The following is a 19474-nucleotide window of genomic DNA, read 5'->3' as shown; positions in this document are numbered from 1 at the left end:
CTGCCCACCTGGCCCCCCCTTTCCATCCTGACCTTCTCTTCCTCTTCAGAGGGTCCACCAACTGAGAACACTATCCCCATTCAATGAGATGCACAAAGAGCTGCACCTTACAATTAATGGTGGAATGTGCTGCAATTCTCAAACAAACCTTCCAGGGAATACTAAGTCAAACCATTTTGAATTGGATTAATTCTCTTTGCCTCAAACAAATACACAGGGGATTTTATCTTTCATGGATCAGAAGTATTTTCAGCATTTCTCAGTAAACCACCTGCTCTGCCAAATTACCTTTTGGTGAGCATTCTGCCCTGATGTTAGTCTATCACCTATGAGGGACTCAGGAATGTAATTAAGTTACCACTTTTATTGCAAAGTAGCTTCCATTTTGCAACAATGGATACATGGTGGAACAACTCTGGAGTTGAGCTCTGACCTGGCTTAAGATTGGAATCAAAAGACATTCTTTGAAAACTCATTGCATTATTTGGGCTCAACACAATGTGGAAAGCAACTTTTGTGGTGTTAGAATAGTTTAAATTTGCTATGGGATATGTATAAATGCTAAGTCTTTCATATGCAACAACATACAGTGCTTTGAACATAGAAAATGATTGAGAAAGCAACCACTCCTACTCACATTATTAAAGTGCTCCCAACTGTACATACATGCATACACAACCCGAGCTCTCTTGTAGCTCTAACAGTGAGATAATAGCGATCTTGTTGCTGAGGATCACAATAGACAGCCCTGGACTGATTGCAAAATGAAAGTGTAACATCAGAGTGAGGGGCCTGAAAACTGTGCCACAACAAATTTTGTTTATTAACAATCGCTTTTACTGGTGAGAAGATATCGTTAACAACAAACATAACAACCACAGCATTACTAAAGACGTATAAAATGCTGCAAAGTGCAAGCATAAAACAAGGGCATGTTCACAGTACCTCATACAGCTTCCAGACACTTGGCCACAACTGAAAATAGCCATTAATAATCATTTACCAAAACAAAGCTAACACTTTTGCATAGTTTAGGATATTTAATAAATATTAACAGGTAGAAGGCCATGATGTTTAAACACAGAATCTACTGGAGGAGTTCAGATTGCATTCATGAGCCAAGACTTTGTGGCTCGTGCCAGCTAAACTGCAATTAAATTTCAGCTCTGAAAATGCTCCCATTATTCATTTCTCCTTTGTATATACACTTAGAAGGGACTCTAGAGGTGAGTGTCTTCCTGCAGACTTTGGGGCTTTACTGTACTACTATTTTCTTTTGATAGTATGCATGGTGTTTTCAGCACAGATTTGTAAAAATAAATTTTAAAATGTTTCCAATATATGTACATATATTTTACATATTTTATTTTTTAAAAAACATTGTTATTTCACTGTTAAACTTCTCATCAGTATGTCCATTTAAAGTCATTGTAAAATATCTATTTTACATATTAATGTCAATATTTACAGTTAAAATAACAAGTCAAAGCATTTCAACATCTTGAAGTTATAAAATATCAATATTTCCATGTAAAACAGTACTAGCAAACAAAATGTTAGGTACCATACAGCTTACTGCAAACACTGTACATTCATATTTTATCCATTACACATATCAAACTTGGTGTAATAAAGGTCACTGAACAATAACAACTCAAGTAAACAGTGCAGATACTGCAGGTACATTGCAGAGATGAATTACAAGCTGGAGTTTGTATCTGTTGGAGTATAATAAAACAATTCTATTTTATTTTACAGAACATATCTATTTTGCAGCTTGTAATACTTCCAGTATCAAAGATCTGACAACCGCTATAATTTATGGCCATTTATTGCAGAGAAAGTGATATTATTCAGAATTTGCCACGACTGTTGCTCCTGATAAGTTGTTTGAAGTGGTAGTTCTACTGATTGCTCGGAGCACGTGCTGCCTTTCGACTCCTTGCTGCTTTGTCATGTCCTCCCCGTACACAACCTGTTTAAAAAGAAAAGGTATTTTTAATAAGAAACACACTTCCTAAAATCATGCATCATAGGCACACAGTTGGGGCGGGATGAAGACAGCAGATGCAGTGTTCCTAACTGGAGAACCTTCACTAGTGCATCAAATTCAGTGTTGCATAATGCACGTGGGATAAAGCTGAGAAATTATACTTTTAACACAAGAACTGAATTAGGCAAAAATGTTCTAACTGAGTGGAAATGAGCGACTGAACAAGTGGATCACAAAATAGTTACTGTGTCCCATTAACAATGCCAAAATGTATTTTTACCAACAGAAAGGGTTACAAACATGGATAAATGTTCACATGATGCTGTGTATGTCTGAAATAAAATGTGCACCCATTAAATGCATCATTACCCACTATAATTCTTCAAATTTAATTAATCGATGAAATTGGCAGGCATCACCAAAGGTTTCTTGAAATAATTCAACAACATAAAAGTTTAATGCAAGCCTATGGGATAAAGTTATTCCTAAGGTGCAAGTTGTTTGCTGATGAACTTAACAGCAGATGGCCTCGCTTATGTAACAGCCCCTTTTGTGAAACAGGGCAGGAAAGACATCTCTCTAGTGATACATGAAAGGAGAAGTAGATCGATCAACAGGTTCTTGTCTTGCTATCGTCACTGCTGTAAAAACGCTTCAGGTATTATTTCATCTGCATTTATTTCACCTCCTCTGTGACATTTGTCTTTCATCTTAATCACACAGCACAATTCAAACCCAAAAACATTCTGCTTTTCACCTACTGTTTGTGGTGTTATAAACTGCAGCATCAACTCAGCAAAACTAAAGCAAATACTGGCAATGGGAAGCATTCTCTCACAAATGCAGCAATAAATGGAGCATGGGAAACAAAATCTGAATTAAAATCGAGAATGTCTGTAGTAATAATATTCTTCTAAAACCTGACTCAAGCAGGCGCATTTCATAAGGGTTTGTTCTGCACTGGAAAATGAGTGTATGCAAAAATGTGAAATCTAGCAAGCTAAGTATGTATCATTTTCCATTGTCTATTGAATCTCTGTCTTGTTGATTGGAACAAAGGTAGGAGAGGGCCAAAAGTTTCACCATAAAATACATCCTGGATTTCGCCATAGCACATGGTCTGCAACATTACACTTCGACTCTCAGCGCTAGTAAGCAGAATGAAAGTTCTGCAACACTTTGTATTCTTTAGAAAAAGTAAGCATCTGTCTTCACTGAGATGGCATGTGCTTCAAACATTTCCCATGTACTAGCTTTAGTTATTTCTGATGTACATAGTTACCAGTGGCTGCCTTTTGATTTGATGACAACTTCTAATCAAGGTACCATTTTTCTGACAGGAATTTTCATGCGGCTGAAAATGCCGATTCGCAACCCACAGGTGTTTGAGCACAAGGGGGCAGGATGTCCCATCACGTAGTGGGATCCACAGTGCAGGGTTGTTTCCTTTACTTTCCTTCTCTGCTGCTGCCACCCTGCCTCATCATTAAGATGTTGAGGCTCAAAAGTGTGGAGCAGCTTGATGGATGAGTTGTTGCCATTTTGAACAGGTTTTGCTAGAATGCTTGTGAACGCTTAAGGGAGGGTACTGGCGTTTGTTAGAAAACCCGCCCATTGAATCCCGAGGATGTGGTGGAGGTAATCCTGACAAATTCTCTAGCGCTCTCATTTATCACTGATTCACAGTACAGGTTTCACTTCAGTACAGGGGTGTGGCGATGACAACTGCTGTGTACTCCTGGACGTTAGTTGACGTCTGATCTTCAGGTAAGCGTTCTCCAAGACGGCCTTCACGACACACAACGCAGAGTCGCTGAGCAGAGACTGATAGCCAAGTTTCACACGCATGAGGACGGCCTCAACCGGATCTTGGGTTTATGTCGCACTATCTGTAACCCTCGTGACTTGCCTGGGCTTGCAAAATCTCACTAACTGTACTGTTTGGGGACAATACACATCTCTTTAACCTGTGCTTAACCCTCTCTCCACTCACATTGTCTGTACCTTTAAGACTTGATTACCTGTAAAGACTTGCATTCCAACCATTATTTTGTGAATTGAGTTTGTGTTTTTATATCCCCTGTTTGTAAACAGAACTCCCACTTACCTGATGAAGGGGTAGTGCTCCAAAAGCTAGTGGCCTGTACTACCAAATAAACCTGTTGGACTTTAACCTGGTGTTGAGAGACTTCTTACTGCGTTAATTAACTAGCACAGGTCTTTGTTGCTAAACATTGCAGTAGTCAGAGCTGGTGCAGCTGATCAGTTCTGGATGAAGAGTACCAGGTATTTTTGACATTTTTCTTGGATTTGTCCAGCAACAAAGACCATGTCAGAGGTTCGCTTGGAAGATGTGAAGCCAAATTGTCTCTCAGAAGATTTTTTCAGCCACAGGTGACTCAGGATCTTTGCTGCTATGTGCAGAAGGGAAATGCCTGGATAATTTCCACAGCATGATTTAACTCCCTTCTTGAAGGATTATAATTCAATTCCTGATGTTGCAGGGGCAGGCATGGGGCAGGGGGAGGGGTTCTTTTTTCTCTTGAATCCATAGAATGAGCATGGAGTTTTGATGTGAGTAGAATACCTCAGCTGCAATACCAATAGCCACAGCAATTGTTGTTTAGGCTATAGCTGTATCATTGTCATCATCATATTGGATCTCTCAGACTCTCCCTTTCCAACAAATCCTTCATCTCCTGGATTTGTCTTTGGACATTAGCTGTTCGTTATTAAAATGCTACATCCTTGATTTGCAAACTTGGTTGTTCTACCAGGTAATGAATGCTGTTCATTTTAGTTTTAAGAGATTACATTTCACAATGTCCTTTTTATTGAACCAGTTCTAGTGACAATGATGCACAAATTCACTGATCTGCTTAGGGGTCTAGTATAGCTGATTTTATTTGATCCCATTGTTCTGAAATGGAGTTGTGTATGTCAAAATTTTCCAGATTAATTGCGAGCTGTACTTGGAATTCCTCTCATTGGTCAGCCTGCTAAGACATCGATCCTCTCTCTCTGACTCCTGGGCCTTGAGATGTTTTGGTGCTAGGTGGATGTTCATCGCCAATTGAACAAACTAATGATCTGTCAATCACCTGCAGAAATCAAGTGATATAGGAATCACTTAGATCTTTGACCAAAATAATGACAATCCAGGAGGTGCCAATGCTTTGACTTCAAATCCGCCATGCAGTTTTGAATTTGCCCTTCTGATGGAAGAGAGTGCTTGCTATAATGAGGCCAGGCTAAGCACACTTTATCAGTCAGAGGATACCATTTGCATTGTACTTTCGCAAACCATTTTTCCTGGTGGTTCTCGTCTAGACATCAATGTCACCGCCAACACTGGCATTAAAGTCCCCCAGAATGTTTTCTTTTCTTCCTTTGGGATGGCAATGAGGATTTCATCAAGGCCAGAACAGAACTTTTCCTTAAAATCTTAATTGGAATCAAAGGACAAGGCATAAGCCCTGAAGTTGGTGGAATATTGTATGGTGTCAGGACTTCAAAACATTGCAAGGAAGCAAAAATACCAAAATAAATTTGAAATCTACAAAATTTAAATGATAATAGTTGTTAATACCACATACAAGGCATCTCAAGTATATCTGAACATAAATCTGGCTTCCTGAAATATTATAATATTCAGTAGAACAATCAAGTGAATGTAATACAATCTCATTCTATGGGCAGGATTTTCCAATTGATCTCACTCCAAGACCAGAAATTCCTGCCCAAGTCAACAGATCTGTAAGTGGTCCAGTAAATTGGCTGCCCCACTTGCGACAATTCCTGCAGCAGGCAGTACTGGAAAACTTAACCCTATATTTTGTATCAACTTGATCTGGGTTCAGGGTAGCATATTTTCCAGTGGACCTCCTGAACTGTGTACCTTTCTGGTGACACAACGTCAGCAAACATAATTCCATGTAATGTTGAATCTTGAAGCTTTTAGCAAAAACGTGTAGGGAAATGGTTTTTTTTTTAAACCTCACTATATAGTTTTCATGGAGTGGTGTTCCTGGTGTCATTCTATCAAGAACTATTCAGCAATTATTTCATTAATGAATTGTCTCTTGACTCTCAAATTCTGAGATTAAACATTAGTTATGTGAGTTATTTACAATTTGTTATTTGGTATTTAAGGATTGCTCGATAAAAAAAGGACATATTGAAGCTTTTCATCTTGCAGTCATCAGGACATTTTGCAAAGTGTTCTGATGAGTACAAGATGAAAAGTTTCAACATGTCTTCTTTTTAAGCAACAATTTACAAATAGACACTTCCGTTATGAAACAAAGCAATAAGTGCTGCATTTCTGGAAGGAATGTTTCAAACAATTCTCTGTATCTCCTGTGAAATTAATTCAGAGAAGTCACAAGAGATTCATAATTATAGAAAAGACTTATCCTTCAGATAATGTTTCTGTGCAGCAAGGCTTTGGGCTTGAATTGGAAGTTTAATTTACTGAGGTTTTCATTCCCCGATAAGGAGGAAATCAGACTGTTATTAGCTGATATGCAATAAGTATATTTTCCGTTGGTGTCTGATTATCCTGTTTCTTTTCTCTCATCCAATTTTTCTATTGTTAGCTTGTCACTATTACAAATTGTTAGCAGGGTAATGCTGTTTGGTAGTATACAGGCCAGGTGTGATATGAAAATGAGTTAGAAGTTAATAAAGGATTGGATAGAGCTGCGGAATTAAATATCTACAAGTGGGGTTGGGTGTGATGTTAAAATAGTGTTTATCTTTATGGGTGGCCACAGTCTTGGCAAAACTTATTTATTATTTGCAGTTAACCAATGTGAAAATGAAGCAAAAAAAAAAATTTCCTTGTGCAAAGCATATTTTCTCACATGCAAAGCCAAGTTAGAAAGCTGAACATTTACCAGTTTAATGAATCACATGTTTTGTTCCTGGACATAAAAAATGCACAATTATAAATCACAGAATTAGAAAGGATGAAAAATATGATATTGAACAAAATGTGACAATTTTAATTAGTTCCAATGCAGCAACATAATATCAAAAATACATTTCTTCAAAATTGGCACAAAGTGTTATCGTCTTAATCCTTCCTGTAAAAGCTGTAATTCTCTTTGCTCCTACCTGACAGTATCATTTGTTATGCACTCCTGTACATCAGTACAAAAACATCTCTAACAGTAGACTTCATTGGGTCACTTCTTCACTAATTTAGTTCTTGGAATTCTAAGGGAACTTTAGATATGACCCTTTTAGCCAGAGATATCCATTGCAAAATTAAAGCTTCAAAGCTTTATATCTCAAAATTCAGATCACAGAAACAGTGGTACCTTTTGAGAAAAGAAGCAACACTACACAAGCAACTGACAGAACTAAAGATTTGTAACACGAAAATCAATATATAAAATAATGGTGCAGTACATTATTGTGCTTGCTGGACAGGGCATGGGGGCAAACCCATAACCTTCCACACATAATTTTTTCTTTATTCTTTGATGGAAATTAGCCATGCCAGCAATGCAATTTTCAATAGAAGCCAGTCACTTCATCAAAAGAAAGGAGTGTGGGTAGTGTACGTGTGGGAGGTGCACATGTATTTGCGCATGTGGGTGTATGTTATGTGTAAGCCAATGGCCAATAATAACAGCACCATGTGAATTTGTAGAGATGAATTACAATGCCTTCATTCAAATTGAGTAAGATATGTCATTCAAATCCCTTCTCAGTGTATCTGTCATGTTACCTTCTTGATAGTTGAATTTCTAAATATATACAATCATGTAAATCAAATGCTGGTTATTAATTTTTATGAGTGCTACAATTTGATTTAAAAATAAGCAAATAGATCTGCCTTGTTTGTGCAAATTGGCTGACACCTTTTGGCTACCATTTTATAATAACAAAAATGAACATATTAAGTTGAAATACAAAACCATGCAAAGCCAGCAAAGAATAAATCATCAGCATTGATAGAGGTCCAGACATACCATTTTTGCTAACAGTAGTGAAGGAGGTAATAGACTGAGAAGAGTAGAAGTTGGAAGAAGTAAAAGCATAATTCAGCTGCCAGAGAAAAATAAAAAGATATATTGACTGAGTATATTCTATTGAGGATCCAGATATTCAAATATTATTACAACTGATAAAATAATTTTCAAGATTCACCTTCAAATAATTTTTCAATGAGATACTGTTATTACAAAGAACTAATACTGGACATCAAATAAACTCTATACAGATGCTTCAACAGACTAGAAGAAAAAATAGTGAAATCTGCTTTGTTTCAGTACTCCTACAATCCCCAATTTCAGTAACAAAATTATTCTAATCCCATTTTTCTTTAACTCTCCTGCTAAAGTGAGATTTATGCCATCAGCATACACGTCTCAGATCCCAGATTAAGATCAACTAAACGTCGACCTCCATTAGAATTCAGATCTATCAACCGTAACGATATGTTGTGCCCATCACACCTTATCATTTTTCTTCTAGTCATTGAACCAGAACAAGTGTGCAAGAAATACTTTTATAAATGAAACAAATATGAGCACAATCATCTTTTTCAACACAGAAACAAAAAGCAGAGTAATTGTTTCCATGGTATATATTCTAATATTTCATCTCAACAATTTTTCTTTCATAATTTCTGTCATATGGTAATTGTAATGGCAAATCAAGGCTGTGACAGGGATGGCCGACCAACTCATTATGTTACGAATACCAAGTTTATAGGATTGTTAATTGAGACTGCCGCTTTAAATTCTAGATGAAATGGATGAATGAGAGAGGGGAGCTGAAGGAGCAGTTGGGGGTGGGGGTGGTGCATGTTCACTCAGTCTCCAGGTTTTGGGCAGAAAATGTCTCACAGGAAGAAAGTGATAAGGACAAGTCAGCAGAGAGGAGAATGTGTCTTTTTATGCTTTTTATCCTAACGGGAAAAGTAAATGGAGAAAGGAAACAGAGAATGGAAACTGAGTCTCCCAGTTTCTAAGAAAATGAAAACCAAAACTGTGATCAGAAAGCAAAATGACTAGGGACACTGAACCTGGTTGAAAGCATATAAAGAAAGGACACAGCTTGACTCAAGCTTGGTAGAAGTGGATGAATCTTGTGCTGCAGTTAAGGAAAACTAATGAAAACAGAATTCAGATCCCCATGGGTGAATCAACATCATCCACTGAGGAGATTCTGCAAATGCGTACCATTTGTGGTGAAGACCAATCTGTGGAACTCAGGTTGGTTGTGCACTATTGGCTAGAGATCAGGCTACTAGAAGGGAGGAGTTGACATTCTTTATGAGGAATGCAGTGCTTTGAAGACCACTGTGATTGATATTGATGTGCTGAGTGGACTACCAATCCAATTTAAAAGATCTGTCTTTTGTATCTGTCATGTAAAGCATAATTCATAGTTTAGCATCATCCAAATTTGTATGTTAATTCACAATTAACATGCTGATTCTGGGTTTTAGATTATAGATGGTTACCCAAGATAGTATTTAGTGATTGCTCTGTTTGACTCTTGTATAGTAAAATGAATCTTTTGGTTTGAAATGTGGAATTTTCAAGCTTATTTCTTTTAATAAATAACTGGGATTTTGGATTTTTTTTTTAAAAAATGCTGTAGATGACCAGGCAGAATGTGGGAGTCAAGTGGTAATCTCAGGAATCTGAATAATTCATCCAGGTATGGCAAGAATCATTGGAATGGGCCTTACTACTGGTATTCAGTTTGGGACTTGTCCAAAAATCGAGAGAAATGCCTTTCGGACAGTCACTCAACATTATGATTTGGTGAAACAGAACTTGCTAAAACAGCAAAAAGTAAACCCTTTAGAGGCTGGGAGCGACATAGAACTATTTCTTATGAAACCTGTTACTTTTGAAAAGAGTAAAATTATAACTGTGGCGTGGGGTTTTCAGTTGTGTTACAACTTAAAGGGGAGATATCTTTGCTGTAGTTTAGTGTATTAGTTACCTACTAAAGAGTGTTTGGTCGATGTGGTTTTAGGAATGTTTGCTGCATTAAAGGTCTTAAAATTTGAAATCTTGTCACATGATCCTTCACTAAGGTCTCTGGGAACTTGGATCTTATTTTAAAAGTTATTGGTCTCTGTGGAGCCCAATCAGGTGATCTACAGAATTAAGGCTGGGCTATTTTTGGAATGTTTTTCTACATACCAAAGAGACTGATTTTGTTTTCAGGGTATTTATTATCTATCCACCTGATGCCAACAATGACATAGCTAGCTGCAGTATGGTTTTCTTTTGTTCTGCTCCAACACCATTCTTTAAATAATATCAAGAACCTGCTCATGGATACTCAGTTTGGATTCTGCCAGGACCACTCAGCTCCTGATCTCAGAGCCTTGGTTCAAACATGGACAAAAGAGCTGAATTCTGGAGCTGATTGACCATGGTAACAAGGTAGCATTTTACTGAAAGTGGTATAAAGCAGCTCTAGCAAAACTGGAGTCACTGGGAGTAGGAGGAAAACCTCCACTGGTTGGAATCATACTTTGTGCAAAGGAAGATGGTTATGGTGGTTGGAGGTCACTCCACTCTAATTCAGAACATCACTGCAGGAGTTCCTCAGGGTAATGCCCTAAGACCAACTATCTTCAGCTGATTCATCCATGACTGCATAATGTTCACCACCATTCATGAGTCCTCAGATACTGAAGCATTCCATGTCCAAATACAACAAGAACTGGGTAAAATCCAGGCTTGGGCTGACAAGTGGCAAGTAACATTTATGCCATAAGGGCCAGGCAATGGCCATCTCCAATGAGAAAGAATCTAACCATCGCCCTTGACATTCAATGGCATCATTGCTAAATTACCCAAAATCCTGAAGATTATCATTGGCCAGAAACTGAACTGGACTAGCCATATAAATACTGTGGAGACCAGAGCAGGTCTAAAGATAGGAATCCTGCAGTGAGTATCTCAACTCTGGACATTCCCAAAGTCTGTCCACCATCTGCAAAAGTTAGAGGTGCGATGGAACACTCTCCACTTGTCTAGATGAATGCAGCTCCAACAATATCGAAGAAGCAGGCATTTAGAGATACAAGGACTAATTAGGGAGAGTCAACACGGCTTAGTGAGTGGAAAATCATGTCTCACAAATTTGAGTTTTACAAAGGGGTAATCAAGAAGGTAGATGAGGGCAATATAAATTGATGTTGTCTACGTGGACTTTAACAAGGCCTTTGACAAGGTATGACATGGTAGGTTGTTGCATAAGGTTAAATCTCACAGGATCCAGGGTGAAGTAGCCAAATGGATATAAAATTGGCTTGATGATGGAACACAGAGGGTGGTTGTAGAGGGTTGTTTTACAAACTGGAGGCCTGTGACCAGCAGTGTGCCTCAGGGATCGATATTGGGTCCACTGTTATTTGTCATTTATATTAATGATTTGGATGAGAATTTAGGAGGCATGGTTAGTAAGTTTGCAGATGACACCAAGATTTGTGGCAGAGTGGGCCGTAAAGAAGACTATCTAGGACTGCAATGGGATCTTGATCAATTGGGCCAGTGGGCTGACGAATGGCAGATGGAGTTTAATTTAGGTAAATGTGAGGTGATGCATTTTGGTAGATCAAACCAGGGCAGAACTTACTGAGTTAATTGTAGTGCACTGGGGAGAGTTATAAAACAGAGATCCAAGGGTACAGGTTCATAGCTCCTTGAAAGTGGCATCACAGGTGGACAGAGTGGTTGAAGAAGGCATTTGATGTGCTTGGTTTCATTGGTCTTAAAATTGAATAGAAGAGTTGGGATGTCTTGTTGATGTTGTACAAGACATTGGCAAGGTCACACTTGGAATGCTGTGTACACTTCTGGTCACCCTATTATAGTAAGCATTTATTAAACTAAAAAAAGTCCAGTAAAGATTTACTAGATGCTAGTGGGACTTGATGGTTTGAGTTATAAGGAGAGGCTGGATAGATTGGGACTTTTTTCTCTGGAGCCTAGGAGGCTTAGGAATGACCTTATAGAGGTCTACAAAATAATGAGGGGCATAGAACAGCTAGAAAGTCAATGTCTTTTCCCAGAGGTAGGAGATTCTAAAACTAGAGGGCATAGATTTAACGTGAAAGGGGAGAGATACAAAAGTGTGCAGAGGGCATTTTTTTCCACATAGAGGGTGCTGAGTGTCTGGAACAAGCTGCCAGAGGTAGTAGTAGAGGCAGGTACAATTTTGTCTTTTAAAAATTGTTGAGACAGTTACATGAGTAAACTGGGTACAAAGGAATATGGGCCAAATGCTGGCCCTTGGGATGAGCATAGGGTTAAAAAAAAAAGGGGCTGCATGGGCAAGTTGGGCCGAAGGGCCTGTTTCCATGCTGTAAACCTCTATGTCTCGAAACTTGACACCATCCAGGACAAGGCAGCCTGCGTGATTGGTAACTCTTCCACAAACATTCACTCCCTCCACCATGGATGAAGAGTGTCTACAAGATGCACTGCAGGAGCTCACCAAAGCTCCGTAGGCAGCACCTTCCAAACCCACAATTGCTACAATCAAGAAGGACAAGGTCAGCAGATACCCAGGAACACCATCACCTGGAGGTGCCTCTCCAAGTCACTCACCATACTGACTTGGAAATATATTGCGTTCGTTCACTGTCACTGGCTCAAAATCCTGGAATTTCCTTCCAAGCCGCACTATGGGTGTAACTACACATTAAGGACGGCAGAAGTTCAGGAATCCAGTTCACCACCTTTTCAATGTCAACTAGGGATGGGAATTAAATAGTGGTCTAGCCGTGGATGATCATTTCCTTAATTTAGTTTTTTTTAAAAACCATACTGGAAGCCACAGAAGAACTCTTCACAGCCCAGGATGATGCTTTCATTTCTGAAACTGGCTATTTTTTTAGGACAAAATAGCAATACAATTGAGTGCCTATTAGGAGCAATTTATACTAGAAGTCAATGTCAACTCAAAACCTGGTTGAAGTTACCTCTGGCTAATGTATATAGGAGCTTCATAACCAATGCCTCTTCAATTGAGGCTAGATACAAACCTAAAAAGGATAAAAATTAAAAACAACGTCCAGGTCCACTGCACCACCTAGTCCACTCATGGACGCTTTTTAATATAGGTAAATGTAAAGTTAAATATACTGGAACCAAAGACTTTTACAACAAAGTTCACAGAGATGGAAAAGAGAAAGACAATTTGAGGATATAGTTTTATTTAAATATACACATCCCCTTCATCCATAGATCTAGATTTTGCTGCCCGTGAAGTTATTCTTCACCACTGACCTCAAAGAAAGCTGGAAAGATTTAGCAATCTACATGCTGAGGATTGCTCCGTTTTGACTACAGTTTGAGTCTGGCCCCAGGTCAAGGGGACCTCCATGTGTCATGAGAAGCATTCTCACAGGTGGCAAAAGTAGTAAAATTAACCTCACCTCTTATTTTTAATTAAAATTGAAATAAAAAAGATGGTTGGGTCAAACACATGGGATTAAGGTAAAAGCTGACATATTAAATAAATTTAAAATATATTTGAAAACTATATTTTTATCATAATGGAGAAATTTGACATTTCACAAATGTAAAATTAGTTTTGTAGGGCAGTAATTATGAACTCAACACATAGCTTTAAAACACAATTCAACAATTTTTATAAGGGTTTTTACAGCAAGACTAAGAGAATAAAAGGGCAAGCTCAGAGAATTCTATTTCATTGTAGTCTGGGGGGAGCTTCAAAGGTGCACCATGCTGGGAACTTCAGTATTCTCGTGTTTATCTGTGCATGTCTCAAGAATTGCTGTCAGCTTCAGAGGAGTAATAAGAATGAATTCTGATAGTTTTTGCTCTCCTGACTATTGCAAAATCCAGGCCATAAATAAACAAACTTGATTTTACTAAACAAAGGACGAGCACCTTTTTTTTTGAACACTCAATTATTCCATTAATTTTTATGGTAGTGAACCCCCAAACAAGATGGAAGAGAGCAAATTTAAACAAGGTAACACTGCGCTCTATTTCTTTGATTCACCACTGGTATCCTTGTATTCAAATAAAATTCCAAAAAATTTTAAAAGTCAGATGTGCAAGGAGTGATCTAACTAACAGTAGTTGCCATCAGACACCCTGTTCACAGCAATGTATGGTTATTAGACTAACTAACTGAGCAGCAGCCAAGCCAGTATAATCGATCATGTATAATGAATCTTCAATTAAAGTTACCATAAGTGCTTTAACTATTCCTTTGTCACTCAGTATATAGGTTAAAAAAATCTATACCTAAATTATAGCTGGATGCTGAAAGATGTTCAGCACAGCTTCATCGTGAATACATTAATGGATCGGAATCAGAACAATTATCATAATTCACAATTTAAAACAACAATCTCTTTTTCAGAAGAAATGTATTTGTGGGATCAAAATTTGTACCTTTATGGAACTAAGTTTTTGGATATTAATTGTTGCATTCCACTAATTGTTATGGTTGAAAGATATATTAATGTACAATTCAAGAATATAAGTGACTGCAGATTCTGGAAACCTGACACAAAATCAAAAGTACTGAAAACACACAGTAAATCAGGCATTGTGTCTGTGGAAAAAATGACAAATTAATTCTTTCAGGCGTAACTTTTCTTTAAAGGTTGCTGCCACAGATGTTGTACCTGATTTGCTGAGTGTTCCCAACATTTTCTGTCCATAAAAGTGACCAGGATTATTATAAGTGAAAGAAGTAATCTGATCGAAATTAACCTGCTTGCATGAGGAATTCATATGTCTCTTCATTATAAAGTAACAGCTAAATAAAGTTTATTTATTAGTCACAAGCAGGCTTACATTCACACTGCAAAGAAGTTACTGTGAAAATCCCCAAGTCACAACATTCCTGCACCTGTTCGGGTACAATGAGGGAGAATTTAGCATGGCTAATTCACCTAACCTGCACATCTTTTGGACTGTGGGAGGAAACCAGAGCACCTGGAGGAAACCCATGCAGGCATAGGGAGAACATGCAAACCCTATACAGGCAGTGATCCAAGACAGGAATCAAACCTGGGTCCCTGCCGCTGTGAGGCAGCAGTTCTAATCACTATGCCTAGAGAGCTGTGACTAAATATTTCTGGAGCTATCAGCTAAAATCTCTCTGTTGGAGTTTAATGCTCTGCATCTGTATGATTGTGCTAATATTATGGCCTAACAAAGCAAGTACAACTCTGAAATGAAAACAGATTGTCTATTTTAAATACTAACCAGAGAACGTAAAATATGTAAGCAGCATTGAGAGTATTTTGAAAGCATTTGAGTACTTTGGAAGGGTATGGTGAATTGAAAGAACTAATGATGATCATTAAACATAGATCTACAGAAGATGGCAAGTAATGTCAGTTTGAACAAAGCATTAAAAATTCATGCATTCTTAGCAGAAGACCGGAACATATGTGGGATTAATTACATTATCTGGGCATCAGAATGAACAGTCATTTTTTACTACTGCAAGATTCCCATTTATTTGCAACTGATAAGTAGAAATCTGTAGGAGAACACAGAGAAAGGCAGACATTTCATATCGAGATATGTGTTTCAAAATGGGCATGAGAGGGATCAAAACAGAATGTGTGAAACAGAACTGGTAACTTACTGACAATTTCCTCCCAAAGGTGATTTTCAGGGAACTTCAATCCAGGTGGCCAGATTTCTGACCAAAAATAGTTGGGAGACTCGATATTATGTGCAAGACTTGAGAATGACCCCCAACCCTTAGCCTGCCTGAATATCACCATGATTTCCAGCTCCTGCCCACAAATCAAATCATGGTCAGGATAAATAAATGAGATCCCCAGCTGCAGTAAAGTGAAACTGGATGGAGATTTGAGACACATTCTTATGACAGTCACTTGGGCTTTCAGTGGTAAAGGCTTCCAATTTTAATGTAGTTGTTGATGTTGCTTCCATAGAAACATTACCTGCTACTCTGAAGTGCTGCTTTTCATGCTTCTGATAAAGCCACTTTATCTCTTTGAAGGTGCGGCTGAAGCACTTTCAAATTCAAGCCCACAGTCTCATTTCCTGTCTTTGGGACATCAGCCAGCCTTCTAAGGAACAGATCTCATGCTCACGTTATAATGAGGACCCCAAATCAAAATGTCAGGGCTTTCTGCATCCTCCTGTATGTGGGCTCTGTGCAGGACCCACTTCCAGGCAAACAAACTAATACATGAAAAGTGCAACTTACAGGATAACAGCATTTAATAGTAACACTTACCTGCTCATTCATGACTGTAGACAACTCACTCAGCAGATCTCTGTAGTGAGATTTCATCTCCTCTTGGTATTCTAATTGGTCTTCTTTAATAAGCCGTTCGTTAACCTCCAGAGCATGTCCGCATGCAGCTGCAAATTGTCTGCACAGATGAGATTAAATCAATCACTAAATTAATTTTGATTATCTCATAATTCCCAGACATTCATTTATTGAATGTGTGAGGGGTAGCACTTTTGACTAAGCTGATCTAATAGCTTTCACATTTGTCACAGAGGTGACAAAAAAAGATCAAACAATAAGAACAACTTGCAAAGTTTGTGACAAAACTAGCAGAGTCAACAAATGTTACATGTTAAGAACAGAAGGTGTCATTTCCAATGCAAACAGCAAGTACTGTTGCTACAGTTCTCAGATAGAAATCTGTGTGCAGGCACAATGTAGCATAAAGCACACCAAATCAAGATTGTCTGGGTCCAACCGACAGCAGTAAATTTGCGCTGCCTACTTATTAGGAATTCCGGGCAAAAGCCTGTAACACTAACTAATCTCCTTGAACATAAAGATTAGGGGGTGTCTTGCATGTTAAAGATCCCCACTCAATAGCTGCCAACCAAAGGTTTATTGTTTTAAATGCATTTGAGAAATATCTTCCTGTGTCTTTACAGGAGTCTTGACTGAAGCCCCTCCCCGTTCTCACTAGTCTGGGACTTGATGAGGGCCACTGACAATGAGAAAAGCACTCTAAAATTGACTTCCCATTGGGCGAGTTGTCTGATTTGAATGTATCCTCATGTCCTGCTCAACACGATTTAATTTAATTTAAGATTCTAGATGTACCTTTTTTTCTGTACTGCTTTGTTGATAATGAAAAGTACAGGTCTTTTAATATTTACCTATTCACAAAAATGAGAATGCAAGTCATTTTGTTTTCTTTACTCTCAAAAACCAATAGTTTTGACTTTTTTTACATTATAAATTCTCTAGGTTTTTGCCACATGGCCCGAATTGGATCCAATGGTGGATCACTTCCCACTGCCCCTAAAACACACAGTGGGTTGTACAATTAATGCCATCCATGGTGTTTTCAGAGTAGCCAGCCTCAAGTGCAATTTTTCTTGATGCAAGATGCCTTTAAAAGGCACAAAATAAAGGAAATCTGTTGGATATAGAACTTCTAACTGTATGGACAAGACTTACTAATCACATGGTTTGCATATTACTGGCATCATATCTATGCACCATTTCAAAAAAATAGATACTCCATAGTTTAACATTAAACCTCCTACAGTGCTTACCTGAAAATCTCCTTGAGAAGTTTGACTTGGTTGTCAGGATACTTTTTTGCATTTTTTTCCTCAAGAAAGGCCCAAGCATAAGCCATGGGCCCTGCATTTACCTGTGCAGACAAGGATAGTACCAAATGAGCACCATTGCAAATTAATACATTTGGCAAAGCACAAAGGAGGAATACATGTGCAGTGTTATGTACAGAATATAATCTTTGGAATCATTATTTGCATTCAATTAATACAAGAAAACAGAGAACAAGAAAAAGCTACATGGGCCACTAAATTTATTCTTTCCAGGAACAACATACAATCTCCTATACCCCAATTCTACCCAGTTTATTTAATCATCTGAGGGGAAAGCTTGTTAAAATAAACACGCTGACAATCAATTAACCACTATAATGTATGTCCACACTGAGATATCCTTCATTTAAATTGACCAATTATTTTCCAAAAATGTCGATTCCAACAGCAAAGGCACATTACAATTCAATCATTACATGGTTACCTTTTCCTACATCCTTAAATATCCCTAATCCCAATTTTTAATCAAATATTTATTCAATTATTTTAGAAGGGGTTAATTGATATCACAGTGATTGCTTTTGTTGTATCTGTTCTTCATAACTATCATTTTTAAGAGTCTTAACACTGCTTCACTTGATGGTTGTAAACTTGAAACTTGTGTCCTTACACTGGAGCAGCATGTCCAAAAACAACTAAGTTGCTTGTATTTTACAATGTTTTCTCAGAGCAAAAGGTAAGGGAATGATAATATATGCATTTTATTACATATCATGGCATTCTTGTCTGCCCTGATTATAGTCAGTGCTACATGGCCATTCTAAAGTTTAACTTGGACACGACAAAATTTATTTCAGATTTTTCAGATTGTCTGGTCTACTAAGGAACTGAAGATGATCTAAGAGTCGGTCTGTATTCAGAAGGGCTTTAGTTTCCTAATCAGCTGCACGAAAATGAGCGACTAAGGGGAATAACTTGCCCGAGATCACCACAGCAGAATCATAGCATAGGATATCATGTTAAAGTATATTTATTAGACACAAGTAAGGCTTACATTAAAACGGCAATGAAGTTACTGTGAAATTTCCCTAGTCGCCACCTGTTTGGGTTAATGCACCTAATCAGCACGTCTTTCACAATGGGAAGGATTTGTATCTTGACTTGTAGAAGTCCATTTTGATTGATTCAGATCGCACGTATTTAATTCAGCAATTTATTTATAACTACCTCACAATCAGATTTAATTTATTAGGCCCCATTTATTTAATTCATTAATCTGTGGATGATCCATTCTCCCTGAAGCATTAATACATTTCTTCATGACATGTTCATTTACTAATTGATTCCCTTGGCCCCATGCCACAGAAGTCCGATTTGATGCATTTATTTACTTCCTGCCTGACTCCACTTAATTTGCTCTATTCCATACATTGAGCATATATTTATTTCAGATATTGCCAGCTGGCTTAACGCCACAGAAATGTGACTACATTCATGGGTATGCACTGGGAGAACTGAAAAAGAACTATAATGGTAAGTAATGATTGTTTACAACTGGAGCATCAGCCTCGACTCAGTGATGGCATTCTTGTTCTTATCCAAAGGATCATGAGTTCAACAACAAGAGTACATAATCCAGGTTGACACTTGGGCCCAATTTTACCATTGCACTGCGTCCGTTTTCAGGTGCAAAAAACTTGGTAAAGTCGGGTGTGAGGTAAGTAGTGCAAGCCACACCCATCTCTGTGCTGATTCCCTCTTTATCAAGGCCCAAAAATAGCCACGATCGGGTCCGCACCAAAACGAGTACGATGGCCATTGAAATGCATTTAAATTGATTTTATTGGCTGCGCGCTCAGCCTTTACCACCACATTCCTCCATCCAGAATGGTCGCAAAACAGGCATGCTCCACAGAAG

General features: G+C 38.1%; 1 protein-coding gene across 7 annotated transcripts in view; it reads right to left on the bottom strand.

The window, feature by feature from the left end:
* Nucleotides 1-805: 805 nt before the first annotated feature.
* dock10 (dedicator of cytokinesis 10) overlaps nt 806-19474 on the bottom strand; it is a 326378-nt gene continuing 307709 nt past the window's right edge. For 5 of the 7 annotated variants that reach the window (XM_080185521.1, XM_080185517.1, XM_080185518.1 and 2 more), the window contains 4 exons: nt 17539-17639; nt 16244-16382; nt 7975-8050; nt 806-1975 (listed from right to left, as the gene is read on the bottom strand). In XM_080185521.1, coding sequence (XP_080041647.1) covers nt 1905-1975; nt 7975-8050; nt 16244-16382; nt 17539-17639 — 387 coding nt within the window. In that variant the 3' untranslated portion in view covers nt 806-1904. The remainder of the gene's footprint in view (nt 1976-7974; nt 8051-16243; nt 16383-17538; nt 17640-19474) is intronic. The other 2 variants (XM_080185519.1, XM_080185522.1) reach the window with 1 other exon arrangement.

Source organism: Carcharhinus amblyrhynchos, chromosome 3 (genome assembly GCF_965287045.1).
Source record: "Carcharhinus amblyrhynchos chromosome 3, sCarAmb.v2.hapA, whole genome shotgun sequence".
Classification (NCBI taxonomy): domain Eukaryota; kingdom Metazoa; phylum Chordata; class Chondrichthyes; order Carcharhiniformes; family Carcharhinidae; genus Carcharhinus; species Carcharhinus amblyrhynchos.
Note: the sequence above shows the minus strand (reverse complement) of the source record. Positions and strands in the feature narration are given on the sequence as shown.